Raw genomic sequence first — 27,545 nt, 5'->3', positions numbered from 1 at the left:
CATCCTGGGAAGTGAGGGCAGCTATGTGGCAGGCAGGAGAGGGGCTGGGCCTGGTGTGTGAGCTCAGGTCCCCAAGGCTGGATTTCAGATATGAGTGTGTGACAGAAAGACAGAGATCCCATCCTCTCACTGAGCCACTCCTTCATTCATTCCCCCAGCACCTCCTCTGGCACCCAGAGCTGAGGCAGAGGGTGGGTAGGATCTGAGGAAAGGCTCTCTTCCTGGGGGAGGAGCTGAGCCTGGAAGGATAAGATGTGAATATGCAGAGATGGGGGACAAGGCTCTGAGGGGGCGGGAAAGGCATGATTAAAGTCAGGGAGGCAGAAGATGTGGTACATTTGTAGGGGACGGGAGATGAGTCCTGGAGCATAGGGTGCACATGGAAAGAGCAGGGGGGGATGGGCTGAAAGAAGGTTCCTTCTGGGCCACGGGAGAGCAAGGAAGCAAGCTGTGAGCAGGGGTGTGACTGTGCCAGAGCTTTGCCTGAAGCAAGTTTCTCTGGGGGCGCTTGGGATGTTGACAGGCAGGGGAGTGGCAGAGGGCATGGGGAGGAGGGAAGATGGATTATGAGATATTACAGAGGCCAGAACTGGCCCGAGTGGGAGCAGGAGAGATGGAGTATCAAGGCTCAGTTATGAGTGACTGGGCAGGTGGGGATTCCCAGTGGTTGTTCAAGGCCAAGTGGAGGTGGGGAGGCAAGATGCTGATTTCTGACAGGGTCCCCTGGGTGGAGGTGCTTAAGAGAGGTCCTGGAGAGGGATAGCTCAAGTTGGCAATGGTGAGGTGTGGGCCCTGGGATGGCAAGACAAAGAGAGGGAGGGAGAGCCCAGAGAGGGCTGAATCAGGGGAAGAATTTAGGGGTGAGGAGGAGGAAGCACCAGAGAGAGATTGGATTTCCAGGAAAGGCCTAAGGGAGGGAAAGGCTATTCCGTCATCATCATCATCATCATCATCATTTGCTACTACTTATTAAGGACCCACTGTGTATTAGGCACTACGCTAAGCATTGCCCCATTCAATAGACAGGACAGTCCTACAGATGAAGACACTGAGGCACAGAGAGGGGAAGTAAGTTGCTCAGGGCCACACAGTTGGCACATGGCCTCCTATCTAGGATTTAAGTCCAAGACTTAAGACTCCAGTGGCCCCATGGGTATAAGGATGTTGGGGGACTTACAGGGTAGTGTGTGTGTGTGTGTGTGTGTGTGTGATGTGTTACAAAAACCAGCTTCCCAGGGAGGACAGAACTGGTGGGTGGCAAGGAAGCAGGGAGGAGGGGAAGAGACAGGATGTGGGTGAGGGACTGGGCCTGGGGGCTGGGACAGGGGTCTGCCTGGGCCCTGATCCACCTTTCCTCCCCAGTGGTGTGCCCTCTGCCCTGCATGAACGGCGGCCAGTGCTCCTCCCGAAACCAGTGCCTGTGTCCCCCGGACTTCACCGGTCGCTTCTGCCAGGTGCCCGCTGGAGGAACCGGCGGGGGCACTGGCGGCTCAGGCCCTGGGCTTGGTCGGGCTGGGGCCCTGTCCACAGGCGCGCTGCCTCCCCTGGCTCAGGAAGGCGAGTCTGTGGCCAGCAAGCACGCCATCTACGCGGTCCAGGTGATCGCCGATCCGCCGGGGCCCGGGGAGGGGCCCCCTGCCCAGCATGCAGCCTTCCTGGTGCCCCTCGGGCCAGGACAGATCTCAGCGGAAGGTACCAGGCAACGGGCAGACCCCGGTAGGCCGAGGCGGGCGGGGAGTAGGGTGGCAGGTCCCGGGCGGAAGCCAGCCCTGGAGGACCGCCACACTGCCAACCAGCCCTGCGGGGCAGCCCTGAAGCCGCTGTGCCCCGCCCCCCAGTGCAGGCCCCACCTCCTGTGGTGAACGTGCGCGTCCACCACCCGCCCGAGGCCTCCGTCCAAGTGCACCGCATCGAAGGGCCCAACGCCGAGGGCCCAGCCCCCTCCCAGCACCTGCTGCCGCACCCCAAGCCCCCGCATCCTCGACCACCCACCCAGAAGCCCCTGGGCCGCTGCTTCCAGGACACGCTGCCCAAGCAACCCGTGAGTGAATCCACAGTCGCCGCTGGACCGGCCCTTCAGTCTCTCAGGGCTGCCCTGTTCCAACCCACCCGGATTGCTCAAAACTGGGGGTGTCCTGCAGGTTGAGTGGAGGAGGAAAAGGGCCTCAGGAGGGAGGCCAGGTCGGGGCTGGGCACCCTGTGACCCCTGTCCACACTCCTCTCCCTAGTGTGGCAGCAATCCCCTCCCCGGCCTCACCAAGCAGGAAGACTGCTGTGGAAGCATCGGCACAGCCTGGGGCCAGAGCAAGTGCCACAAGTGCCCCCAGCTGCAGTGTGAGTGCCTTGGCTCAGTGAGACCTCCCTCCCACTCCCCACAGGGTGGTTCCGCCCACACCCCTCTCAGCCCTGCAGTGGCAGACTCCAGTCCAAGCAGCCTGAGCCTCTCACTGCCCATCCAATTCCCCTCAGCGTCCCACCCTGCCTGTCTCCAGTGCCCTCCCTTCCCTCTCTGCAGGCCCCCCAAGGTCCTCTCCTGCCATGCTCTCCTCTCTCTGCAGACACAGGGGTGCAGAAGCCAGGGCCTGTACGTGGGGAGGTGGGCACTGACTGCCCCCAGGGCTACAAGAGGCTCAACAGCACACACTGCCAGGGTACAGCCGGCTGGAGACTCTGTGGGCTGGAGGGGTAACTGGGGGAGGCCCTGCGGTGGACAGGGGGGCGGTGGGGCAGGGGCAGAACCCTGAGGTTCTTGGAGCATCTTGCTGTCACCCTATGGCCCCAGACTGGAGGGACCAAACTCTCACTTACCACAGACATCAATGAGTGCGCGATGCCAGGCATGTGTCGCCATGGTGACTGCCTCAACAACCCTGGCTCCTATCGCTGTGTCTGCCCACCTGGCCATAGCTTGGGCCCCTCCCGCACACAGTGCATTGGTGAGACTGGGGGATCCTTGGAGGTCACAAAGCATGGGTGGGAGGTTAAGCCTCCAAACAGTAAGGATCAGAGGTCACAGAAGTCAGAGTGAGGTCAAGGGCTGGCCGCAGGTGAAACAAGGCCCAGAGCAGATAGGGTCAGGGATCAGTGGGTTCAGGAGTTGCATGAGATCTGGGGTTAGAGGTCGCATGGGGTCAGGGATTATATGGAGTCAAGGTCATATGAGACCATGGGCTTGATGAGTGGGAGGGATAAAGTCTAGAGCAGCTAGAATCAGGGGTCAATGGGGTCAGTGGTCACCGAAGTTTCAGGTGTTACATGAGGTCAGAATAACACAGGTTTCAGGGGTCATATGAATTCAGGGTCACGTGCGATCAGGGGCCACATGAGAATTAAGCGTTGTCTGGGCCAGAGAGGCAAGGTCTGGAGCAGACAGGAAGGGGGATGTGGGCAGTGTTCAGGCCCAGATGCCCATGCCCACCACTGGCCCCTGCAGCGGACAAGCCAGAGGAGAAGAGCCTATGTTTCCGCCTGGTCAGCCCTGAGCACCAGTGCCAGCACCCGCTGACCACGCGCCTCACCCGCCAACTCTGCTGCTGCAGTGTTGGCAAGGCCTGGGGCACCAGGTGCCAGCGCTGCCCAGCTGATGGCACTGGTGAGCCTGGGGCATTTGTGGCTGGGGGGCTGTCTTTGTGCCTATCCAGGAAATGCTCACTTCTCTGCCCCTTGCTCTGGCCGCAGCTGCCTTCAAGGAGATCTGTCCAGCTGGGAAGGGGTACCACATCCTCACCTCCCATCAGACGCTCACCATTCAGGGTGAAAGTGACTTCTCCCTTTTCCTGCACCCTGATGGGCCACCCAAGCCCCAGCAGCTCCCTGAGAGCCCCAGCCGGGCACCACCACCTGAGGACACAGAGGAAGAGAGAGGTCTGGCCTGACCCCTCCTGTTACCTGACAGTTGCTGAACCCCTAGGTCTGACACCTTGACCCTTGATCCACGGATATGACCTGAGTCTAACGTCTAACTCCTAGTCCCAGACCAGCACTGACCCCCAGCGCTGATACTCTGACCCCTAGCCAATGTTGGAACTACCCCAGAATTAACCCCTGACCAACGGAATTTGACCACTTATTGCTCTCCAGATTCAATCCTCTGACTTCCAGGACCCCTTTGATTTCCAGACCAGGGCACTAATGCAGCTCAAATGCTGCCCCTAGATCTGACCTTCTGACCGCTGACCCAGGGATTTGACCCTGGCTATAACCTCCCAAGCCAAGGACCTTGTCCAACCATTGCTTCACTGACCTGTGATGGAAACACTCCCTGACCTCAGGATCTAACCCTTGATGCTTGATCCAGACATGATCGCTGAACTCTTAGGGACCCTGACCACAAATACCCAAGTGCCAATCCCAGATTTGACTCCCTTCTCCCAGCCCAACGCTTAATGGCCCCATCTTCTTCCCTTCTAGGGGTGAGCACAGACTCAGTGAGTATGAGAGCCCAGGTGGGAGGGGCAGGGAGGCCAAGGAGACACAGAGGGCTCATGTTGCTGTCACCCGCAGCCAGTGATCGAAGAGCAGTCCTCGCAGCAGAGCCACCCGACTGTCACCACATCTCCTGCCCGGCCCTACCCTGGTGAGCTGGACACCTTAGGAACCAGTCCTCAGGGGCTGTCACTGCCAGGGAAGTTCACAGTCTAGTCACCAGGGGGCGGTGAAGCTGGGTGTGAAGTTCCCAGCCGGTGACCTGCGGAGAGAGGGGCGGCGCTCTCAGCTTCCTCACCAGCTGACGAGTGTGCCCTGCTGCCCGCAGAGTTGATCTCCCGGCCCTCGCCGCCCTGGTTCCTGCCCGACTTGCCCCCGTCCCGAAGTGCGGTAGAGATCGCCCCTACTCAGGTCACAGGTAAGACCCGCCCACCTAGGCCACGCCCGAGGTAAGCCACGCCCCTAACAGTTTTTCTCCTCCCTTACCCCCTTCAATCATTCCCGAGCACTAAAACATCCAGGGTTTACTGTGTGCCAGGCCCTGGGCTGGGCGCTGTGGAAGCCTCGGTGTGCAGCAGAGATCCCACTCTGCCCTCAACTGATCCGGGTATTATGGTGGTCAGCCCAGGCCAAAGGCATTTATTCACATATTCTACAACTATTTATTGAGCACCTACTATGTGTAGGCACTGTTTAAGTGCTGGGGATACAGTAATAAGCAAAACAGACAAAAGTTCCCTATCCTTGTGGAGTAGACAGACAACAAACAGATCAATGAGTCCAAATCTGGTATGTCTCATAAATGCTATGAAAAAAAAAATAGAGAAGGAAGGAAGTCTGGGTGGAGGGGGTGGGGGGTGATAATATGCACGGTGGCAATGAGAGAAGGCTTTCTGAGCAGGGCTTTAAAGATTGTTAGAAATTAACAACGAGAAGTGGGAAAGAAATGGGCGGGTTGGGAAAAAGGACATTCCAGTTTGGGCAGAAGTTTGGGCAAAGGCATGGAAACATGAAACCCTGGTTTCATGGAGCAGGGAGAAACCACACACACAGATCAGTGTTTCTGAACTAGGGGAGGACTGGCTCAGGGAGCCTTGTTAAGAGGCTTGGGTTTGATCCCAAAGGCTGTGGGAAGTGTCTGCAGGGTTTTGGGCATCGTAGTAATTGCTAGCTATGGCTGAACAGTTGCCCTGGGCCAGGCACTGACTGAAGAGTTTTACATACTAAATACCGTTTACCCTTCTCATACTCTGTGAAGTGGGCACTGTTAGCCTCGTTTTCCAGATGAGAAAATTGAGGCTAAGGGAGGTTCAGGGACTGGTCCCAGGTCACACAGCTGAGCCAGATTCAAGCCCATGTCTCTGGTCTCCAAAGCCACAAGGAAGCCACCAGCCTGGTTGAAAACCGGAGGTTAGATGAGCTCCTGGTGGAAGGTGACTGCCCTGGAAGTCTGCACAGGCTAGGAACCACCCAGGGACAGTCTGGGGGCTGTGGGAATGTGGAGGAAGAGACACATGCTGAGGCTTCTCAGAGGAGGGGGTGTTAAGGATGCCTAGGGAGAGGCATCTCAAAGAGAACAGCCTGCAAGAGCCCACTGGCCAGGTGTGTTTGGGAACAGGTAGAGTTCAGCATCAAGGCCTGGGCTGCATGGGGCAGGGCTCAGGGGAGGGACCACAACGGGGAGAGGTGGAGGCACGAAGTACTAGGAATCGTAGGAAATAGGGTGAGGAGGATTCCTGGATCTGACCACTTATGCACAACCATGTGTGAGCCAGGATTCCCAGGAAACCAGCTCCTGTCTGCCTTGGGAGGGGGAGGAAAACCACTGTTCTGGAATGGGGGGGGGGCAGGTCCCTAAGGCAAAGGGTGTTGGTTCACTGATCTAGAGGATGTTTGTGTGCGTGAGGCTGCAGGGTTTGAGGTATTGAGGTTACTGGGGTCAGGGTATCATAAGTGGGGATAGAAGTATCAAGGTTTCCTGGAGTTGAGGAGATAGGGATGTCAGGGACCTGGGGTCATGGTTTGGGGCTGCCGGAGGTTGTGATGTTGGGCTTATCTGTGATGGAGGTGTAGGGAATCCTAGGATTGGAGCACCCGAGCTTAGGGTGCGACCCGGCCCAGGTATCCGGGTCGTTAGTAATGGGCTATCCAGGTCCTCCCTGGGGACGTGGCAGAAAGTGAATGCTCCCTGCCTGGACCCCTGACCTACCGCCCCACCCCCCAACCCCGGCAGAGACGGACGAGTGCCGACTGAACCAGAACATCTGTGGCCACGGGGAGTGCGTCCCGGGACCCTCGGACTATTCCTGCCATTGTAACCCGGGCTACCGGTCGCATCCGCAGCACCGCTACTGCGTGGGTGAGCGTGGCGAGTGGGTGGCGCGGGGGCGGCCCTGGCTCCCGACAGACTTCTGACGCCTCTCCGCCCGCGCGCCCTTCTCAGACGTGAACGAGTGCGAGGCGGAGCCGTGCGGCGCCGGGAGGGGAATCTGCATGAACACCGGCGGCTCCTACAACTGCCACTGCAACCGCGGCTACCGCCTGCACGTCGGCGCCGGGGGGCGCTCGTGCGTGGGTGAGCACGGCCGGGCCGCGGGTGGCGCTGGGGCTAGGTGGACCTGGGGGGCTCTCCCGACCGCATGTAATCCCCTCCGCCGCCTTGCACTCCTCTCGCGTCCCCTTCCTCCCGCTCAGACCTGAACGAGTGTGCCAAGCCCCACCTGTGCGGCGACGGCGGCTTCTGCATCAACTTTCCCGGTCACTACAAGTGCAACTGCTACTCCGGCTACCGGCTCAAAACCTCTCGACCGCCCGTGTGCGAAGGTGGGGAAGACCCCATCCAGACCGCCGGGGGTCCTCAGCGGTCCCTCGGCCTGGGGTGGGGGCGGAGGGCCTCACCCCCGTCTCTGCCCAGATCTGGGCCTCTCAGAGGTTTCGGTCCGGAGCCCAGAGGGCCTGCTTCGCCTTGTCGATTTGTGACGAAGGGAGGCCCTGCCGAGGACGCTGAGCGCCTGGCCGGCCACGTTGTCCCCAAACGAGTCCTATTCCTCCCTACTGTGCAGACATCGACGAGTGCCGAGACCCTAGTTCCTGCCCAGATGGCAAATGCGAGAACAAACCTGGGAGCTTCAAGTGCATTGCCTGTCTGCCTGGCTACCGCAGCCAGGGGGGCGGGGCCTGCCGCGGTAAGGGCGAGGCATGGGTTCGGGGTAGGGTAGGGTAGGGGCCTCGAAAGCAAATGGGCGGGGCCCTTCGGGAGTCGCCCCTGTGATGGAGCGGGGGTAATGGCGGTGGAAGTCACCTCCAGACTGGGCGTCCTTCCTGGGAGTAGAGGACCCCCCCATCCCGGGCGGAGGGGGCTCCCACCCCCTCACAGTGCATCATCCGGTGGGGCGGAATCCGAGGCGAACCTTCTCCGCTGCAGACGTGAACGAGTGCGCCGAGGGCAGCCCCTGCTCTCCCGGCTGGTGCGAGAACCTCCCGGGCTCCTTCCGCTGCACGTGCGCCCAGGGCTATGCGCCCGCGCCGGACGGCCGCAGTTGCCTGGGTGAGCTCCAGCCCTCCCCGCCCTGCTACCCGCCACCCATTCACGCACCGAAGCTGGGGACTGGGTCACCCCGTCTGTCGGACGGGTGGGCAGGAGGTAGCTAATTCACAGACACCGCCCCTTCACTGATCCATTCACTACTTTCCTCAGCGGACCTGGCGGAGGAGGGGGCGACCAGAATTTCTATGTAGGAAGGATCTTAGGAGGCAAAGCTTGAAGCTGCGTTTGCAAAGCACGTTACTTAAATTTGAGGGGGGAAAAAAGATATAAAAGGAAGGGGATGTTAGTAGTCCCCCCGACACTAATATTTCTTATGTATCAGGAGGAAGGCTGAGGGCTGGAATTCAGAGAAACTGGAGAACAGTAGACACCAACTGTAGAGCGCAGGCCTGTAGGACTGGATGGAGTTTGGGTGTTCCTGGGAAACCTCAGCAGGGCTGGGAGAAGGGGAGGTCTGAGTGCTCTTAAAGGATCAACAGGAGTTAACCAAGCGAAGAAAGGTGAGAGGGAAGAGCATGCCAGGCGCAGCGCCAGCGAAGTCAGAGGCAAACACCAGCACGGAGTGTACAGGGAATGTAAGGTGTAAGCAGGGGATGGGGGCTGAGGCTGGCCGGTGAGGGGCAGGTCCCCACGCCCTGAAGGGCCCACCTAAGCCCTGCCCAGGAGGTTGAGCTTCACCCTGAGGTTATTAGGAGGCACCTGAAGCATTTTAAGGGGAAGAATGGCAAGACTGGCCATTTGTTTTAGAAAGTTCACTGATGCCCATTGTGGAGAGTGGCTGGAGGTCTGGTGGGGACTCAGGACAGAGACAGTGGTGGACCTGATGAGAACAGAGGCCTAAGGATGGTCATGAGGTTATGTGATATTAGAGAAATATTAGAACGCGTTACCTGGGCTGCTTGTGAACTGGATGTCAAGGTGAAGGAGAGAGGGGAGTAACGGATCCTTAGGTTTCCAGTTTGGGTGAGTCAGGGGGTTCTGCTCACCGGGATAGGGTCCCCTGGGGTGGGGCATGTTTGAGAAGGAAGACATTAAGTTTCATGTTGGACAGTTGAGCAGGTGGTCCCTGTGGGCCTTTCAGCTGGCAATGCCAGCAGAGGGTGGGCCATACTGATTGGAAACCTTGGGCCAGACACACCCAACTGGAACTGGGTATTGTGGGGGTGTGGATCCTTGGGGTGTCACTGGGAGGGTGTGAAGCCTTGGGGATGTGCCCTGGGAGGAGCTGTGGAGCCTCGGGGTAGGCACTGGGGAGAGCTGTGGAGCCTTGGGGTGCAGTCAAGGATGGTGGGTCCCGTGAGGGGAGCCTTGGCAGAGCCTTGTCGGTAGAAGGCAGGGGAATCGGAGCAGGAGGTGGCGGAGCAGAGGTGGTGGGAGGGCCCAGGGAGCACTAACTGAGAAGCTGGGGAGCGGAGGCATGCAGGGAAGAGGAGGATGAGGTAAATGCAACAGAGAGCTTCTTGTAAAATAAGGACTAGCTGGGGAGACGAGAAGGTCCTTGGTGGCCTTGGCAGGGGAGCTTCCGTGGCATGACGGGAGGCCAGAAGATGCAGGCAGCAAGTGAGGAGGAGTGAGACCTGGGATCACCAGAGTGGGGTGTAGGCTGTAGGCTGAGGAGAACAGTAGAGGTTTGGAACTGCCCAAGAGCACGGGGGCTACCTGGGGGCTTTCGAGTGTCAAGGCTTGAGAGGAGGAGGAGAGGGTAGCGCTAGCCATGCTGAGGATCTGGCTGGGCTGGAGGCCAGAGGGAGTGGAGTGGCCCAGGGTGCTCGGCTTGGTGGCTGGCTCCAGCCCCGCTCAGCACCCAGGATCCTGAGAAGCAGGCTAGGGCTCTGACTTTGCCAGGCCAGTGAGGAGGAAGGAGAGGTGTTCATGGGCCCTTGCTAGAGGAGGTAGGGTTGGGGGCTTGAGAACAGCGGAGGCAGCGGGAAGGAAGCTGCATCTGAGGTGTCCAAGAGGGGGCAGATCCCAGCCCCTTGGACCGAGAGTGAGTGGCTGGCATTGAGGTGAAGGTCACAGAAACTGAGGGATGAAGGACTGTAAGGTCAGAGGCTGGGCCTGGCTGTCCAAATGGACGTTGAAAACTCGTAGGATGGGGAGGAAGAGAGAGGGAGAGGGGCTAGGAAGGTGGGTGCTGACAGCTATAGAGAGGCTGGCTTGGGGGCCAAGTGCACCTCAGAGGAAGAGTGTGGTTTGAAAGGGGTCTGGGGTGTGGGCAACGACCAGCTTCCACCAGAAAGGACTGCAGAGAAGCATGCTCTCAGAGGCAAGTCCCTTTACTGCACAAGCAGAACAAGTTTATTCTGTGAGACCAAAGATATAGGGGAGCTTATTTACATGGGAAGGAAGGCAGCCACGGCAGGTGGGGGAAGGGCAAGAGCAGCTGTGAGAGCAGTTGGGGCAAAAGGAAGCCCAGGGCAGAATGGGATTGTTTGGTGAGAACAGATGAAGGATGGGGAGGCCTGAGTTCTTTGGAATCATACGTGGCCCAGGGTTCCTGGCAGCACCTGGTCTGGTCGTTAGGGCATAGTGTGCCACACAGGAGCAGAGTGAGGGTCCCATGCTTTTCTCCAGCTCCACTCACCTCAGCTCTGGTGCTCCAGGCCATGGGCAGGAGTGGGAAAAGGGTAGCAGAGGCCCAAGACCATCCCATCCTGGCCCTCTGACAGCCCCTGTGCCCCATAGATGTGGATGAGTGTGAGGCTGGGGACGTGTGTGACAACGGCATCTGCACCAACACGCCAGGCTCCTTCCAGTGTCAGTGCCTCTCTGGCTACCATCTGTCAAGGGACCGGAGCCACTGTGAAGGTGAGGGGGCCCTTGAGTTGGGGGGCTGACCTGTTCCTCCCTACCCCAAGACCTCCACTGCCCAGGCCCCAAGCCCAGGGGCTACCTGTAAACAAGCCAGGCACTCCCATGACCAGCCCCCATCCAGTTGCAAGATGAGGCCTGGGGTGTGGGCCCTACCCAGGGCTCTTTGGGAATCCTTGGAAGCCTCAGGCTGTGTGTGATTGGGCTTAGCCCCTGAGATTCTCCCCCTCTTTGATTCCCTACAGACATTGATGAGTGTGACTTTCCCGCAGCCTGCATTGGGGGTGATTGCATCAACACCAATGGCTCCTATCGATGTCTCTGTCCCCAGGGGCATCGGCTGGTAGGCGGCCGGAAGTGCCAAGGTATGGGGGGATTGGCTGAGAGCTCCCGAGGAGCAATGGCAGGCAGCAGTAATCTCCTAGACACACTATTGATCTGTCTTTCCATCCATCCATCCACTCACTCATCCTTCTACTCTTTCACTGAAAATAACAACAGTGATAATGACAGTAATTAACGGTGCTTATTACTATGTGCCAAATCACCTCTGTATGCATTCATCCAACAAGAGTTTACTGAGCAGCTAATATTTTCCAGGTTCTGTGCTATATACTAGATATTGAGCAATGACCCAGGGCTCCCAGCTAGGGGAGACTGACATGTAAATTGATTCTTACAGTTCAGGGTGCTGGGTGCCAAAAGAGGTCTGGACTAGTGATTTATTCCAACAGTTGAATTGGAACTTGAAGCATAAATAGGGTTCCCTAAAGCATAAATAGATTCCCTAAGCAGAGAAAAGCATGGGATGGTATTCCAGGCCCAAAGAACAGTATTTGCAAAGCACAGCGATCCGGAAGAAACTAGTTGTGTTTTAAGGGAGAGTAGACACCTATGCCCTAAACACAGAGCTGAGGGTGTTGGTGGTTTAGAGTAAAGGGTGATGAGACTTAAAGATATTGGGAGACCAAACTGAAAGTCCCCAAATGCTGAGCTGAGAGTTAGGACTTCATTCTGTTAGGTTTTATGAAGAATAATACATCGAGTGTGCACACAACCACCCACATGCACAGACAGACGCGAGTGGATTTCCTGTCATGTGTACTTTGAAGTCACAGTGGAAATTCAGGTTCTGATCTTGTGTGAGGCCCTTGAGGCATACTCCCAGGGAAAGAGGGGCTCATTTCCCTCTGAATGATTCTTTCTGCTCACCTCACTCCCTGAAGACATAGATGAGTGCAGCCAGGACCCGGGTCTGTGCCTTCCCCATGGGGCCTGTGAGAACCTGCAGGGCTCCTACGTTTGCGTCTGTGATGAAGGCTTCATGCCCACCCAGGACCAGCACGGCTGTGAGGGTGAGTGCCCTCTCGGATTCCTCCTCAATCTAGACAACTCCCTTGAGCTGCAGCTGGGGCTCAGAGTTGTATCCTGGTCCCACCCTCTGGAATGTGGCAAACAGGAAGAAATCTCTTTTTGCCTGGGAGAGCCCGGTGGGGCCAGACCTCGCAGGAGGGCCCTGAATGCCACATTGAGGATGGAGCTTGGCTTTCACAGTGCAGCTAAGGGGAGCCAGGGGATGTGGGGGAATAGAGGGATGAGGTTGGTGGGCAGCGTGGACAGGCAAAGACATTCTGCAGGAACCTGAGCTGCTCTCCCCTCCCCTCAGAGATGGAGCAGCCCCACCACAAGAAGGAGTGCTACCTTAACTTCGATGACACCGTGTTCTGCGACAGTGTACTGGCCACCAATGTCACCCAGCAGGAGTGCTGCTGCTCCCTGGGGGCTGGCTGGGGAGACCACTGCGAGATCTATCCCTGCCCAGTCTACAGCTCAGGTCAGGAGCCGGGCAGGCCGTTTCCTTTTTCTGAGCCTTAATTTCTTCATTTGGAAACGGACTGGGGGAGAGAGCCCCTCCCTGGGTAGGTGGGAAATGAGGCGAGAGCTCTGACCTGTGCCCGACAGCCAGCACACACGCGCTCAATCCTGCCTCCTTCCTTCCCCACGGCCACTATCTCGCTGTAGCTGAGTTCCACAGCCTTTGCCCGGACGGGAAGGGCTACACCCAGGACAACAACATTGTCAACTACGGCATCCCAACCCACCGTGGTAAGCCCCAACACGGCTCCGCCCACCTGGCATGCCCTGCTCCGCCCGCCGAGGTTTGGACTGCCCCGATCCCGCCAGTGCTTGTCAGTGGCGGGTAGTGGGGTAAGGCCCGCCCACTCCCTCACCGACTGCCCCGCCCCTCCACAAAGCCCCGCCGCACCACTCTTACGTCAGCGTTCGGAAAAGCCCCTCGTACAGAGTTTTCGTCCCTTCCACCGTAAGCCCCACCCACACGTTCTCTGCTGCGGGGCCTAAGTGGCCCCGCAGGTAGAGGGCGAGGGCGCCCACGGCCTGTCACTCCGCAGACATCGACGAATGCATATTGTTTGGGGCGGAGATCTGCAAGGAGGGCAAGTGCGTGAACACGCAGCCCGGCTACGAGTGCTATTGCAAGCAAGGCTTCTACTACGACGGGAACCTGCTGGAATGCGTGGGTGAGTGCAGCCGGCCCCCGTGGCCGCGGGAAAGCAGCCGGGAGACACGCACAACCACCCGACTCGGGGCCGGTTCCTACCACTCGCGCTTTTCCTCCCCTCAGACGTGGACGAGTGCTTGGACGAGTCTAACTGCCGGAATGGAGTGTGTGAGAACACGCGCGGTGGCTACCGCTGCGCCTGCACGCCCCCGGCCGAGTACAGCCCGGCGCAGCGCCAGTGTCTGAGCCCAGAAGAGATGGGTGAGGCTCGGGTCGGCCAGCTGGGGAAACAGGAGGGAGGCTGGCCAAGCCGAGCTGTGACTTCCACCCCTACACACCCATCATCCCCTCGCTGCCCGTAGACGTGGACGAGTGCCAGGACCCCGCAGCCTGCCGCCCTGGCCGCTGCGTCAACCTGCCGGGCTCCTACCGCTGCGAGTGCCGCCCGCCCTGGGTGCCCGGGCCCTCTGGCCGCGACTGCCAGCTCCCCGAGAGCCCGGCCGGTGAGGGCAAGGGTCATCTTGGGCTCTCCAGAGCCCTGTCCGCCGCCTGGAGACCCGGGGCCGCGGTTCCCCCGAGGGTGGGTTGGAGCGGGGGAGGGCGCTCCTCCCTGACGCCGGCTCCCCCTCCGCAGAGCGTGCCCCGGAGCGGCGGGACGTGTGCTGGAGCCAGCGCGGAGAGGACGGCATGTGTGCGGGCCCCCTGGCCGGGCCCGCCCTCACCTTCGACGACTGCTGCTGTCGCCAGGGCCGAGGTTGGGGAGCCCAGTGCCGCCCGTGCCCGCCGCGCGGCGCCGGTGAGCCGGCCCGGGAGGGGTTGCCCGGGAGGGAGTTTGGGGCGGGAGCCGGGGTGAATCGACGCCGCAGACGTCTGACCGCCCCCTGCCCTCTCAGGGTCCCACTGCCCGACGTCGCAGAGTGAGAGCAATTCCTTCTGGGACGCGAGTCCCCTGCTGCTGGGAAAGCCCCCGCGAGGTGAGTGTAAAGGGAGGGACAGAGGCGGGGTCCGCGGCCATCGCTGGGATTGGTGTTGACGTCTGCATTCTCCCGGCGCAGAAGAGGACAGCTCGGAGGAGGATTCAGACGAGTGCCGCTGCGTGAGCGGCCGCTGTGTGCCTCGGCCGGGCGGCGCAGTGTGCGAGTGTCCTGGTGGCTTCCAGCTAGACGCCTCCCGCGCGCGCTGCGTCGGTGAGCTGGGCCGAGGGGCGGGGCAGTGGAGGGGCGGGGCCAGAGGCGGGCGGGCGGGGCGGGGCGGGGCGGGGCCCTGCAGAACCCCGCCTGGACCGGAAGCCCAGCGCGCCGCGCGGCTCCGGCTCCGTCGCGAAGTCCGCCCCTGTTAACCCCCACACCCAGACATCGACGAGTGCCGAGAGCTGAACCAGCGCGGGCTACTATGCAAGAGCGAGCGCTGCGTGAACACGAGCGGTTCCTTCCGCTGCGTCTGCAAAGCTGGCTTCGCGCGCAGCCGCCCACATGGAGCTTGCGTGCCCCAGCGCCGCCGCTGACACCACCCTCGGTCTGGACCTCGGCAATCACCGAGAAGTTTCTGACCGACACTTGGGGCGAGCTCCGCCTCTCGCTTGTGCCCTGACTCGGGGCTCGGACCCAGGGACCCTTCGGGGCCCGCAGACCCCTTCCCCGAGCCCCGTGTTCCAAGGGTGCCCATACCAGCTCCACCCGGTTCATAGGCAGATGTTGGGTCTCTCTGGCGCTGCCGGCCTTCCTTCCAGAGGGCGTTTCCCAGAAACTGATAAATCAGATCGTGCCTCTTTACTCTGGGTTTTCGAAGTAAATTGATGTTCATGTCCGTGGTGGGCGCAGTCTCCGAAGGGCAGCACCAGACCCCAGCCTCCTTGGAGGGGCTAGACTGAGCCCAGCACAGGGGGTGCGAAATAGAATTTATTATGGCTCTGATTATGTATATGTGAAATGTGCCTGGCCAGGCTGGCCGGGCTCCCAGGGTTTGTACAATAAATACATCTGCGGGGCCTGCTCTACGAGGCTGGGAAGCGCCCACACCCGCGGTTCAGTCCAGCTTCCGGGTTCCCAGCTTCATGGGGCCCTTGGCTGTCTTTTTCTCAGCGCGTTTCGCCTCCATCTCCCGCCTACGCTCCTCGCGCTTCTTCCGGGCTAGCTCTGCCTTGGCCTGTCCTGGGAACAAGAAGGGGAGGAGGGCTACGGCGTCAGGACAACCTGAGTCTCAGCTTCCCAGCCCATGCCTGCCCCAGAGGAGGGTAGCCCTAGCCCATCAGCCAGCCAGCCCAGGGGAAGCACTTACGGCTCTCGGCCTCCAGGCCCTCCCAGTTGTCATCACCCCACGAGTCCCGCCTCGGCTGGAAAGGGAAGTGTGGGCTGGAGTGGAGGCCTACTCTCAGTTGAGGTCCACCCCAGGCCTGCACCCTCCCACTGGACAGGTGCCGAGTACCTGGGCACCAGCCTCCCGACGCACTGACACGGCAGCAAAGGGGTCGCCTTTGTCACTAGGCTCCGGTCCACCCCAGTTATACTCGCTGGCCAGCCGTGTGCCCTCAGGGGGTGGCTCCGGGGGGCTTGGCTCCTGCCAGCCCTGCTCCCATGCGTCCTCGGCTTCCCAGCTGCTCCAGTCTGACTCCTGGGATTTGTGACCAGGGTTGCTGGTCTGCAAAGAGGAGGAGGAGATAGTGCCAGAGAAAGGGAGGGAGGGGCAGGGAGGGAGGGGCAGGGCTCCACCCCACATACATGTACCCTGTCCCACCCAGCTCACCTGCCCAGCCCAGCTGGCTTGGCCCCCAGTACTCCAGTTGTCCTGCTGGGCCAACACAGATTCGGCCTCCTGCTGCAGTGTGGGGAGGAGAGCATGACCATAGGGCCCCCTGTACTCCACCCAAAAGGGCAAGGAAGCCCCCTAGCCCCTGCCCAGCCATGGGCTCCACCCTTTCTTCTTTTGCCTTCCCTCTCATTTTCTCCTTAGGCCCTGTCTCCCATCAGTAAAGTGGACACGCTGAACCTGGCCTGTCATCACTCCTCTATGAAGCTGGGTAATGAGATCTAGAGTTCCACACCCCTGCCTGTGGCCTCAGGGGTCTCACCCAGAGCTCTGCCCCCATTCCCTTCAGAACAGCCCCACTCCAACCTCAGCCCATGCTGAGCCCAGCCCCAGGGAGGACTGGTTGGTTGCAGGCCTGGGAGTGACTTCTCCTTGCTGGTCACAGGGTGGGGTGGGCCCTAGAACAGGTAAAGGAGGGACGGGGAGTGGAGGAGAGGAAGGAGGGTCAGTGGGCTGAGCCAATCACCAGCAGCCTGGCCTCTGGAGTTGAGTGGGGGCTCAGCTGTCAGCTCTAACCCGCAACGGCTGCTCCATGACACCTACTTGCCCAGGATGCTGTGCAGATGAGGACAGGTCTGACTTCAGCCAAGCCCACATGAGTTCCTTGAATGGCAGGGGAGCCTGTGACCTTGAAGCTGGGGTCGCCCGGGTAGGCCTCCTCAGCCCCACTTACCTCCAAGCTACCCCAGTCTTCATCATCCCATCTGTCGGCAGCAGTGCTGTCCTCTTCTGCGTCCTTGCTCTCCTCTTGTGTCTCCCAGTGGTCTGAGGTCGTGGGTGTGGCAGGGACAGGGGTTGGGGCTGGGGCAGGAAGTCCTGGGGAGCAGAGGCTCACTGAGTTGCCACACGCTGGGCCCCAGGAAGGTCTCAGAGCAGGGCCGAGGTTGCTGGGGGTGTGTAGAGTGGAAGCTCACAAGGGGACTAGACCGTACCGTCTCCTATGTCCCCATCACCATCCCGGGGGAAAGTCGATCAGTAACAGGTCCTGGGTGCCAGCAACCCCAGGCCCTCTCAGTCACCGATACAGCCGATCTGGGACACTCACCCTCAGGCACGGGTCTCTGGGGAACGTTGGTCTCAGCTGGGGCAGCCGTGGGGTGTGCACGGATCAGCTTAGAGGTGAGTGAGGAGACCCCTGTCACGGCCCAGCCTGCCCAGCTGGCTGCGGCTCCTCCCATTCCAGGGCTGGAGGCTGCATGGACGTCCTTCTCTGGGCAGTGACAGGAGAGACAGGTATGGACACCTCAGGCTTCCATGGGGAGGGTGGTAGGAGGGCAAGAACTGAAACAGAGCAACCTGCAGTGGGCGTCCCCCTTCTCCAGGTACTGTGTTCTCCCAACTGTGAGATGGGGGTGGGGGAGTGATGTACAGTCTGTCCTCTAGGGTTCTTCCAGCTTTCGGACTCTCCAATGAGGTAGAAGGGGGCCATGACAGGTGACAGTTAAGAATGTGGCAAGAGTCACAGGGAACACGAGTGTGGGCCACTCACCGGCTTCGGCCAGCTGGGTGGGGTCCTCCGACACAGACTCCAGTTTGGACAGGAAGCTTCGAATGGCCTTGAAGGCCTGTGGGGTAGCAAGGGGCAGAGCTGGGGCCTCCAAGGTTCCCGTGAGCCTGCCAGGCCAGCTAGGGCCCAGGTATCCCCCAGAGCCCCAGCTCCAGGGCCCAGCCCCAGCTGTGCCTTACCTGGTCCCGCACGGATCTCTCAGGATCCACGGTGAGGCTGCAGAGCACAGGCAGGATCTTGTGGGCGCAATCAGTCATCGAGTAGAGGTTGTGGGTGGCGGCGAAGCCCAAAACACCCGCGACCCGGGATGGTGCAAACGGGTCCTTAGTGGCCCGGCTAAAGGCGGAGGTGAGGACCCTGTGTCTGGTCTGGGGTGGGGCAGGAAGAGGGCTCCTGAGTATAGGATCAGTGCGGGGCCCAGAACTGACAGGCCTTACTTCCCAGAACAGAGGCCATCCACGGGGTCTCCAGAGTCTAAGAAATGGGAGTTAATCACTAACAAATGGGGAGAATTTACTTAAACCTCTAGACCTTGGCTTCTCCTCCCAAATCACTGGGCTCACGCTGCCTCAGAGTGACAGGGGCCAGAGCAGCAGCTGCCTCAGGGCTGAGGCCAGTGCCTCCCTCCCCACCTGCACTGCAGACCGACTCATTCATTCCTGTTAAGGGCTTGGGAGCTGCAGGCGTCTGCATTCACAGGCCCTGGCTGAGGGGAGGGGATGCAAGGCCGTGGAGGCAAGCAGGCCTGGGTTTGGTTCCCAGACCCACCACCTACTGGTGGTGTGACCGGTTCAACTCACTCCACCCTCAGACACTGGGCTGGAGCACCCAGGGCCTAGGTCTCTGGGAGGATGACAGGCCCCACACAAGGAGACCTGGCTCTGGGGGACCTGGCTGTGGTCCCGTGACGGTGACAGAGCTCCCGGCACTTGTGCAGGGCACTCACGCCGGCACTGAGGTAGGAGCCGATTTTGCCCAGGCAGACGGTGGTGTTGCAGCGGATGGGGCCCTGCTCATCCTTAGCCTGCAGCCGCGCGAAGTGCTTCATCAGCTCCACGTTGAGGTTGGTCTCGTTCAGCTTCGGGGCCAGGAGCAGCATGGACTGCAGGGCGGGAGACGGCGGAAAGTGTGGGCTGGAGCGGGCATACTCTGGAGGCCACCAGTGGCCCTGGGCACTGAGGAGACAAAGCCCGCCAAAGCCCTCCCCAACCGACCCCCAACCTGGTCCTGGCCCCTACCCAGAATGCTGAGGAAGGTGACCCCCCCTGCTTTGCACTCCTGTCTCCCATCCCTCTCCGTAGCTCTCTGTTGCGTGCACTCTACTCAGACTTTCACAAAAACACCTCCACATACACTCTCTACCAATTAGCTTGGGTTGAGGTCACCAATGATCTCCATGTTGCTAAATCCAAAGGCCAATTCTCCATCCTCACCAAACTTGACCCCTCAGCAGCTTTGACAACCCCGAATTCTCCCTCCTCCTCGCAACTTTGGTCTCTTGTTCTTCCAGGACACCGCCCTCTCCTGGTTCTCTGACCTCACCTACTGCTGCTTCTCAGTCTCCTTTTGCTGAGATCTTACTGTTCAGACACCCCAGAGCTACTCCTCAAGCCTCGTATCTTTTACACCTCAGCCTAGGCGAGCTCACCCATCTCACGGCTTCAAATGCCCTTGTTAGCTGACCGTGCCCAGATGCGCACCTGCAGCCCAGACTTCTCCCCTAAACCTCACACACACATAACCAGTGCATGTCCACCTGGCTAACAGACATGCCAAGACTGGGCCTGACCTCCTCCCGCAAAACTGTTCCTCCCAGGGACTTCCCTGGTGGTCCAGTGGTTAAGAATCCACCTTCCAATGCAGGGGACGCGGGTTCCATCACTGGTCGGAGAACTAAGATCCCACATGCCGCAGGGCAACTAAGCCGGAAAGCCACAACTACTGAGCCTGTGAACTCTGGAGCCCACGCACCACAGCTAGAGAGAAGCCCACGCGCCGCAACGAAAGATCCCGCATGCTACAACTAAGACCCGACACAGCCAAATAAATATTTAGAAAACGAAACGAAACAAAACAAAAAAACTGTTCCTCCCAGTCTTCTCAGTAAATGGCAACTGAACCTTCCAGTTGCTCAGGCCAGAAACCTTGGAGCCATCCTTGACTCCATATCTACCCATCACCAAATACTGTCAGCTCCACCTTCACAATGCTGCCCCTTCTCTCCACCTGCTGCTACCACTCAGGTCTGAGCTACTGTCATCTTTCATTTGGGCCACTGTAATAGCACTTAACAGTGTCGCAGCTTCCACCCTTGCCCTGACAGTTAGTTCTCCACACAGCAACACAGTGTTTTGCAACAGGTCAGATCAGGTCAGTGCTCTGCTCAATCCCCCAGGGTTCCTGTCTCACTCCCATGAATGCAACAGGTCCCTGCCATGCCCTACGAGGCCCTGGCCCCACCATGACCTCTCAGACTACACTGCCCACAATCATGCCCCTTCAGCCATGCTGAACCTCTTGCTGCTACTCCTACACTCCAGGTACACGCCAGCCTCAGGACCTTTGCACATGTTGTTCCTTCTGCAGGCAACATATTTCCTCCAAATCTCCTCCTTCACCCCTTTTCACCTTTTTTCCTTAAACAACATCTCCTCTGCAAGGTCTTCCCTGATCACTGTTTTTAGAACTGCAAACTTTTCACACTCTCCATCGCTTTCTAACATAATATACTTTTTTCTAATTCTGTTTATTGTCTGCCAAGCCCCCTCCCCCTCTCCTCGAAAAGAAGCTCCAAGAAGGCAGGGAGCTTGGTCTGCCTGTGCATACTGCACCCCAGCATGGGACACAAGGCCGGGCACAAAGCGTGTCTGCTGAATGGAGGACTATTGGTCATGCCCATCCTGTTGCCCCCACCACCTGCCGAGCTGTACCCACAGCCTGGACCTACATGCAGAACAGTGCTTGCCCCTCCCGTAACCTGCTCGACCCACAGGCCAAAACCAAGGCCTGTGTGTCCTCTGATGAGCCCCCTCTAAGCCTCAGAAAACCAGGGGTGGCCCCTCTGGGCCTGGTTACACCCACCTTGACTGTCTGCTCCCGGATGGCAGGGTTGGTGTCCAGGAAGCCATGCACGACATGGGGAAAGATCTGGGTGTTGACTGTTGGCTCATCAAGGTACTGGATGAACTGCTCCATCTGTGGTCCGGGTTGGGGCATGAGAAGGCAGTCAACCCTTCTACCCCTCACCAGAGACATGGGATCAGCCTTAACATGGTTTCTCCACCTGGCAGGCACTGGCTGGCCAGGGGAGTCTCCTGAGGCCCCCACCTCGCATCTGGCCTCAGGCCCACGTGGACTGGTGAGGCTGCAAGGAGGGTGCTGAGAAGAGCCTGGGAATGGGAGGTGGAGGGCCTGGCCTCTGGTCCTGCTCAGCAGGCTAACTGGTCACACCCCCTCTTAGAGCCTCCACCGCCTGTCTATAAAAAGGAGTGCAACCCCCGCCCAGAGAAGCGCTGTGAGGAAGGCTGGTGTGTTGAGCACCGGAGAGGGAATGTTGCCTGGAAGCACGGGTGGCCCCCACCCTCGATCCCATCAGTCCTGTATGATGCTCCCAGCTGCCCTGGGATTGGCAAGAGAGACATTGTCCCCACTCTGGAGGGGACCGAGCCAGGAGATTGGGTGACGCAGGGGGAGGCGTTTAAGCCCTGCAGCCCGGGCGGGCGGGGCATTCCCAAAGCTGCCAACGAGCCCTGTGATTATCTTGACTTCCTAAGAGCACAGCCCCGCTTGTTCCTCACCAGTGTGTATGTTTCAGGGAGGGGTTTCTGGGGTCCCTGTGTAGCCGGCGCAGGGGCTTGAGCTACCTGCCTGGGGCTGGAGGTGAGGAGGGGGCCTCCCGTGCAGCCAGGGTGGGGTCCGGGTGGGGTGGAAGCAGGCAGGGTGTGCCGTGGCCCCTACCTGTTGTAGGAGGCGGATACGCATGGCCCGGTCAGTCGATGAGAACATCTTGACCACGACAGGGATGATCTTCCGCTGATACTCCGCAGCGCCGAGGAACTTACCCACCTGAGAGAAGGCGCGGGAAGAGGGGCTCAGCTCCGTCCACAGGACTGAGATGACTTCACTGGGCTCATTTAACTCCCTCAGGCTCCCTGCTGATTTCCCAGGGTGGGAACGGGGTGAGGGCGGTGGGGTGGGGCAGGCACATCCTCAGCAGCCCCTCTGCCCGTACTCCGTCTCAGTCAGCGCTGCCCTTAACCCTTCTGCGTCAAGGCCTTTCTTAGGAGGCTCACAAAGGCTCTGTGCCCTTCCCTATAATCAAGCGCCTAGACACCACATGCACACAGAATTCTGCCTGTGATTTCTGGGGGTTCTCAGCTCCACAGATTTACTTGCCGTCTTCCCCGCTTCCCGCATGCCAAGTTCGTTTGGTGAAAGGGTTCTCCCACCGAGCGGGAAATGGCAGGCACCCCGGTAACAGTGGGCTGGGGTCTGAGGAGGGGGAGAGGATCCAGCCCCTAGAAGCAAGAGAGCTAAGCGCTGAGTGGTCAGGAAGGAAGGAAAGTGAGGTGGTGAGCAGGTGATCCCCTGGGCCCTGGGAACCAGAGTGCCCAGGTCAGACCAGGGAGGCTGTCTTGAGGAAATGGAGGAAGGGCTATAGGCTCTGAAGGAAGAAGTGTTTGGAAAAAGAATTTTGGAGGCACAGGGTGTCCCTTCCCCAGGGACAAGAAGTCCCCAGCACCTCCCTGACAGCTGGTCAGGTGACCCTGACTTGCTGAACCACTGGATGTCAAAGCTCCTCCTCGGACCTCCCTGGTGGGAAGCAGTTAAGAATCCGCCTGCCAATACAGGGGACACGGGTTCGAGCCCTGTCCGGGAGGATCCCACATACCACGGAGCAACTAAGCCCGTGCGCCACAACTACTGAGCCTGCGCTCTAGAGCCCGTGTGCACCACAACTACTGAGCCTGCGCTCTAGAGCCCGCGAGCCACAACCACTGAAGCCCGTGTGCCTAGAGCCCATGCTCCGCAACAAGAGAAGCCACCACAGTGAGAAGCCCGCGCACCGCAACGAAGAGTAGCCCCCGCTCACGGCAACTAGAGAAAGCCCGCGCGCAGCAGCAAAGACCCAACACAGCCAAAATAAATAAAATTAAAAAAAAAAAAAAAGTACATATATTAAAAAAAAGCTCCCCGTCACGTGGGCTTGGATCTCCCTAACCAGGCTGCCCCTGCCAGGACACCAGCGAGGCTGGCCGCGCCCTTGGCCTCTCTTCTGCCCTTCAGACCTACTCAGCCAGTCTCTGGGCCCACAGTTCCTGAGGCTCCAGGCCCCACTCACCTTGAACAGGGGCGTGAGGACAACAGCCCCTGCGCTGCCAAACTCGAAGGCGGTCAACAGCTGGGGCAGCACCTTGTGGCGGCAGAAATCCTCAGGGAACGAGTCTAGGCTCTTGCTCAGCTCTTGGAAGAACTTTTGCTTCTCGGCTGGCTCTTTGATCTGGTGGAGCATGGACAGGATGCAGGGAACGGGAAATCAGCCTGGTCACGGTCTCGTCAGCCACGGGCAAGGACGGGGGTCACCTCCAACCCGAAGGTAAACTTAAGCTTGGGGTGCCAGATGGGCTGGGTTCAAATCCCAACTCTCCCATTTATTAGCCGTGTGACCTTAGGCGAGTTCCCCCACCTGTAAAATGGGGTAGTAACTGTACTGTCTCACAGAACTGTGCCGAGGATTCAACCAGAAAATGCACATGAAAGCTGCCCGGCACACTGGAGGCGCTCAGTCAGTGACCGTCATTATTGTCACTGCCACCTGGCCTGCTGCTGTGAAAGCAGCCACTAGGGGGATCAAGCCCTTTATCAGCGTTGCCTCTGCTCCTCAGGACGACACAAGGTGTGAGTACCATTAACCCCACGGCACAGACGAGAAAACAGGCTTAGTGAGGCCAAGGGGCTCACTCTGGCACCCTGGGCCTGGCTGGGTTGGGCACACCTGCAGCTCCGTGGGTGGAGGTCGTGGCAGGCTGTGGAAAGGCAGGGATGAGGTGCAGTTTACCCCCAGAGCTCGTCCTCCCACTGGGCCCGAACAGGCCAGGCTGTCAGCTCGATGGTCTCCTTCAGTCCTCCTAACCTCCCCGAGGCTGTAATACCCACAACTCACACTTCCTGAGCACAAACTACGTGCCAGGCAGGTTACGTGCTAAAACCTTTACACAGATGAAATAATCCAATGCGGAAGCTGAGGCACAGAGAGGGCAAGGAGCTTGTCCAAAGTTACACAGCTAAGAAGCCGTCAAGGAAGGGTATGACCCGGTGGTGTGGCACCTCCGCTGTGCTACAGGCTGTGAAGAAGTGCTGTCATCCCCCCATTTACAAAGGAGGAGACTGAGGCTCAAGGTCACCAGGCAGGAATGGTAGGGCATGGATTATAACCCTGTCCTGTACGCTTCCAAAGTCCCTGTGCTCTCTGCTGTACCCTCACCACCAGAGCTGCTGCCTGGGCCAGAAGAAGTGATCTCTAACTGGGTTTGGGGAGGACCTGGTTGGCCCTTGAGCAGCTCAATCTAGTGTGGGAGGCAGGCCTGGTGCTCTGACGACAGGGTTCAGGGGAGCAAAGGCCCAGAGAGAGGCCAAACCGCATCCAAGGTCGCACACTGAGAGTCACAGCCGGGCTCTCTCCACCGCTGCGCTCAATGATGGGAAGAGGGGCCACTGGGCACTGCCCTCCCACGCTCTCATCGGGACCTGCCAGAAACAGCCTATTTCCTGTGGGGCACATATTACGGAGAAGGGCAGCCCGGCAGAGCCAGCCATGTGAGAAGAAGAACTCCATGTAACAGAGCTCCTGCTGTCCCTACACTGCCCAGGAGGCAACAGGGCTCAGCGTTTCCAGCACCTTCTTCAGCTCATGTTCCCATCCTCGGAAGGCCTCCCAGCCCCTATCTGAGTCAAGATTCCACAGACCATTGAGGTCTGTGGAAGTGTCTGTCACCCGTCCCCCATTCCGGATTCTCAGTCACCTCTCTGTGTGCCCCACACAAGGCCAGGTCGGAACGGGTGTCCAGGGCAGAGCCTCCCTCCTTCATTCCCTACAACAGTGCTATGGGTCAGCAGATACTATAGTTATTCTCACTGGGCAGATATGGAAACTGAGGTTCAATGAGGTTAAGCTGAGGGGTCCCTCCTTACCATCTTTCCATTTGCTGTTCCCTCTGCCTGGAACATTCTTCACCAGTTACCATCCCCATGACTCCCACCTTCACACCCTTCAAGTCACAGCTCAAACATCACCCTTGAGAGAGCCCTTCCCTAAACACCCAACCCTCACTGTTTTCCTTCCCGGCACTTATCCACATTCCAGGAAGCACAGCTTTCCTCATTTATGGTTTTTTTTGTCCCTTTCCCCCAGTGAGAGTCCCCAAGGCTGGGGGCCTGGTCCATTTACCCCCCCACTAGATCCTCCAGAGCAGGGATCTGGGTCTGACTCTCCCTCCCCACCCTGCTACCCACACCACAGCCCAACATTCAGGGCCAGTGCCAGTTAACAGAGTGCCCGGAGCAGTCGCTAAGCACCCACTATGTGCCGGAAACTACACTATGCAAGTCAGACTCACTGACTCCTCACCCTGCTCCTTTGAAGTAGGTGCTGTTATTAGGACTGAACTTCAGCCAAGAGAAGTCACACACAAATGACAGTTGGAGGCAGGGTTTGAACCCAGACAGCCTAGCTCCACAGTCTGTGCTTGTCTCCTGGGGTCTAATGATCAGGGAGCCTATAAAGTGGGGACGGGACACAGGGGTGAGGAACGTAGGGCCAGAGCCCAGGGTGGGGCAGGGGACTCACCTGAATCTCTTCCAGGAAGAGGTTGGTCTCCACAAAGCGGTTGTTCATGAAGCCACCAGGTGCCCGGCAGTTCTGCAGGAAGCGGGCTGGGTTGGGACGTACCTTGGGGTTGGCTCCAACCAGCTCACAGTAATGGGGCACCAGTGACTTGGGGATCTGTGGGAGAAGCGTCAGGGTCAGGGCAGGGGCTGGCTGGCTGGTGGAGAGGGGCCGGGTGGGGTCAGACACTCACCTTCCCAGGGTTTCGTAGGGCGGCTGCACGAGGTAGGGGCCCATTGAAGACTTCCCAGATGAGGCAGCCCAAGCGCCACATGTCAGCTGACCTGAGGCAGTGACCAGAGCTGCTCAAGGCCCTGCCACCTGCCAGCATAGGCCTCCAATCTACCCTGGGCACTAGGCACTCACTGCATGGCAAACCCTGGGCTGTGTTCCTCAGCTAATCCTCCCATCAGCCCCGAGAAGCACGTTTCATTAGCCCCATTTGACAGATAAGGAAACTGAGGCTCAGAAGAGCAAGGACATCCACCCCAGGTCACACAACTTTAAAATTCAGAACCACCTGACCCCAAAGCCTGTGTTTATCCTGCCCTACCTCCCCGAGGATCCTGGGAGCAAGGAGTGGGCCCCACCCTGAGGACCCTAGTTTCCTCCTCAGTCAGGTGGCAGGGGATAGGGGAGTACCAGCTAATCTAGGGGTCCTGAGGCTGCAGGGGCTTCCAGAATAGGGCAGGGTGGGGCATGCCACCACCACCCCCCCCACAGTCACCCACCACTTCTCTCTGACCGCTCTGCCACTGCCATCGGCCAACTCCGGGGGATCGTACTGCTCAAGCTCGGGGATCCCCTTGCGGGGAGGTCCCCCGCCATTGCCCTGGGCGGAATACATGTAGTCCAGGCCCCCAAGCTTCCACTCGCCAGCGCGGTCCACGAACACAGCGGCCATGCAGACATTGTTGTGGATGAGGCTGCAGTCGTTGACCAGGAAGCTGAGGGCTTTCTGGGGGCAGAAGGAGCCATCACAGCCCAGTAGCTGCAGCCCCCCATCCCTGCTCTCATCACCACTGCCCCCCACCTCACCACAATCTGGTGTAGCCCCCAGGAGAGCTCCAGTTCCCTCAGGTCACCAGCCTCTGCTCGCGCCTTGAGGTACGCTCCCAGCGGGGTCACAGCCTCTGTCACTATGTGGAGGCATCTGTCTGTCTGAAGGGGACACAGGGGATCAGGGAGGGATGGGGCGAGAGGAAGGCGAGATGAGAGACATGATGGGGAGAGGAGTGGAGAAGAGGAAGTCAAATCTGGGGAGCGCTGGGGCAGAAGGGCTGGAAACTGGCAGGAAGGCAGAAGCCAGGAGTGGGAGACTGGGAAAAGGTGAGGGGCAGAGACGGGGCAGACTGAGCAGCAGGTAGGTACCTCCAGCCCATCGATGTAGGCCAGGATGTTGGGGTGCCGGAGAGTTTTGAGGCGCTTGAAGGCAGCTTTGGCCACCTGGGTCTGCTCTTCGACGCCGGGCTTCACGTCATACACGAAGATGGACACCGGGCTGCCTGTGGCCTGTGGGAGGGCGGAGCGGCCTCAGGTGTGTGGGCCGGGTCCTGGGCAGACCACTCCACCTCCGAGATGGTCCCCGGAGCTGGTTCAGTGCCGGAAAGGAAGGGCCGCCGGCCTGGTCTCTCCCCAAGTCAACCCTTGGGGACAGAGTCGGGCCCACGTAACCCTGGTTGGGTCCGCCTGTCGGTCCCTCGGTCCTTCCGCCCGCCACGTCGGCACTGCCCGTCCCCCCGCCCGGCCCGTAGCCCTAGAGGCTCCGCAGCCACGTCAGGCGGGCGCGACGCGGCGGAGCCGGCGGCGCTGACTAGGCGAGACCGAGGTCCGCTGCGGCCTGCGGAGCGGGGTCGCTCTTACCTTCTTACGGCCGCGGTGCAGGACCCAGGGCCCGGGAGGGCCGCCCTCGGGGAGTTCCGGGCTGAGCTCAAACGGGAAATCCCGGACCGGGTCCCGGGCAAAGAACCACATCATCCCCGCCGCCGCCGCGGGATCGGGGTCCTCAGCTCCTGGTCCTCCGGCGGCCCGAGCCGGGGCGGGG

General features: G+C 59.6%; 2 protein-coding genes across 12 annotated transcripts in view; one reads left to right on the top strand and one right to left on the bottom strand.

Moving 5' to 3' along the window:
• Window positions 1–15,363, top strand: part of LTBP3 (latent transforming growth factor beta binding protein 3) — a 17,660-nt gene extending 2,297 nt beyond the window's left edge. For 2 of the 8 annotated variants that reach the window (XM_027090701.1, XM_027090707.1), the window contains exons 2-28: window positions 1,363–1,716; window positions 1,839–2,041; window positions 2,229–2,334; window positions 2,559–2,651; window positions 2,814–2,936; window positions 3,434–3,592; window positions 3,679–3,864; window positions 4,411–4,427; window positions 4,504–4,576; window positions 4,754–4,843; window positions 6,659–6,784; window positions 6,869–7,000; window positions 7,120–7,248; window positions 7,488–7,610; window positions 7,850–7,972; window positions 10,658–10,780; window positions 11,029–11,148; window positions 12,010–12,138; window positions 12,450–12,617; window positions 12,806–12,889; window positions 13,195–13,323; window positions 13,428–13,565; window positions 13,667–13,807; window positions 13,939–14,100; window positions 14,198–14,278; window positions 14,360–14,491; window positions 14,657–15,338. In XM_027090701.1, coding sequence (XP_026946502.1) covers window positions 1,363–1,716; window positions 1,839–2,041; window positions 2,229–2,334; window positions 2,559–2,651; window positions 2,814–2,936; window positions 3,434–3,592; window positions 3,679–3,864; window positions 4,411–4,427; window positions 4,504–4,576; window positions 4,754–4,843; window positions 6,659–6,784; window positions 6,869–7,000; window positions 7,120–7,248; window positions 7,488–7,610; window positions 7,850–7,972; window positions 10,658–10,780; window positions 11,029–11,148; window positions 12,010–12,138; window positions 12,450–12,617; window positions 12,806–12,889; window positions 13,195–13,323; window positions 13,428–13,565; window positions 13,667–13,807; window positions 13,939–14,100; window positions 14,198–14,278; window positions 14,360–14,491; window positions 14,657–14,808 — 3,596 coding nt within the window. In that variant the 3' untranslated portion in view covers window positions 14,809–15,338. Of the gene's footprint in view, window positions 1–1,362; window positions 1,717–1,838; window positions 2,042–2,228; window positions 2,335–2,558; window positions 2,652–2,813; window positions 2,937–3,433; window positions 3,593–3,678; window positions 3,866–4,410; window positions 4,428–4,502; window positions 4,577–4,753; window positions 4,844–6,658; window positions 6,785–6,868; window positions 7,001–7,119; window positions 7,249–7,487; window positions 7,611–7,849; window positions 7,973–10,657; window positions 10,781–11,028; window positions 11,149–12,009; window positions 12,139–12,449; window positions 12,618–12,805; window positions 12,890–13,194; window positions 13,324–13,427; window positions 13,566–13,666; window positions 13,808–13,938; window positions 14,101–14,197; window positions 14,279–14,359; window positions 14,492–14,656 lie in introns of all 8 variants that reach the window. The other 6 variants (XM_027090703.1, XM_027090706.1, XM_027090704.1 and 3 more) reach the window with 6 other exon arrangements.
• SCYL1 (SCY1 like pseudokinase 1) lies at window positions 15,190–27,545 on the bottom strand. 4 transcript variants are annotated; one of them, XM_027090710.1, is made up of 19 exons: window positions 27,365–27,544; window positions 26,873–27,013; window positions 26,540–26,662; window positions 26,233–26,459; window positions 25,695–25,785; window positions 25,463–25,618; window positions 22,958–23,116; window positions 21,574–21,681; window positions 20,698–20,811; window positions 18,563–18,718; window positions 17,796–17,984; window positions 17,599–17,674; window positions 17,155–17,319; window positions 16,783–16,925; window positions 16,416–16,507; window positions 16,047–16,118; window positions 15,729–15,941; window positions 15,582–15,636; window positions 15,336–15,454 (listed from the first exon to the last, which is right to left on the bottom strand). In XM_027090710.1, the coding sequence occupies exons 1-19, from the start codon at window positions 27,476–27,478 to the stop codon at window positions 15,434–15,436; spliced, it is 2,415 nt and encodes an 804-aa protein (XP_026946511.1). In that variant the 5' UTR covers window positions 27,479–27,544; the 3' UTR covers window positions 15,336–15,433. The 4 variants fall into 4 exon arrangements, with proteins under 4 accessions (XP_026946512.1, XP_026946510.1, XP_026946511.1 ...); XM_027090711.1 differs by lacking the exon at window positions 15,582–15,636 and having other exon boundaries at window positions 15,190–15,454; window positions 27,365–27,545; XM_027090709.1 differs by lacking the exon at window positions 16,416–16,507 and having other exon boundaries at window positions 15,190–15,454; window positions 27,365–27,542.

Source organism: Aethalodelphis obliquidens, unplaced genomic scaffold (genome assembly GCF_003676395.1).
Source record: "Aethalodelphis obliquidens isolate GAN/ISIS:26980383/991018 unplaced genomic scaffold, ASM367639v1 scaffold69, whole genome shotgun sequence".
NCBI lineage: Eukaryota > Metazoa > Chordata > Mammalia > Artiodactyla > Delphinidae > Aethalodelphis > Aethalodelphis obliquidens.
The sequence above is the reverse complement of the archived record's forward strand: the minus strand, read 5'-3'. Positions and strand labels throughout refer to the sequence as shown.

What these genes read in the sequence shown, in the direction of transcription:
- SCYL1 (XM_027090709.1), bottom strand. Translation starts at nt 27,478, where the DNA reads ATGATGTGGTTCTTTGCCCGGGACCCGGTCCGGGATTTCCCGTTTGAG. An exon ending in AGAGCGGTCAGAGAGAAGTG is followed by an intron (nt 25,786 to 26,232) that starts GTGGGTGACTGT and finishes TCACTGCCTCAG; the next exon opens with GTCAGCTGACATGTGGCGCT. An exon ending in GCTCCTACCTCAGTGCCGGC is followed by an intron (nt 17,985 to 18,562) that starts GTGAGTGCCCTG and finishes GCCCCACCCCAG; the next exon opens with ACCAGACACAGGGTCCTCAC.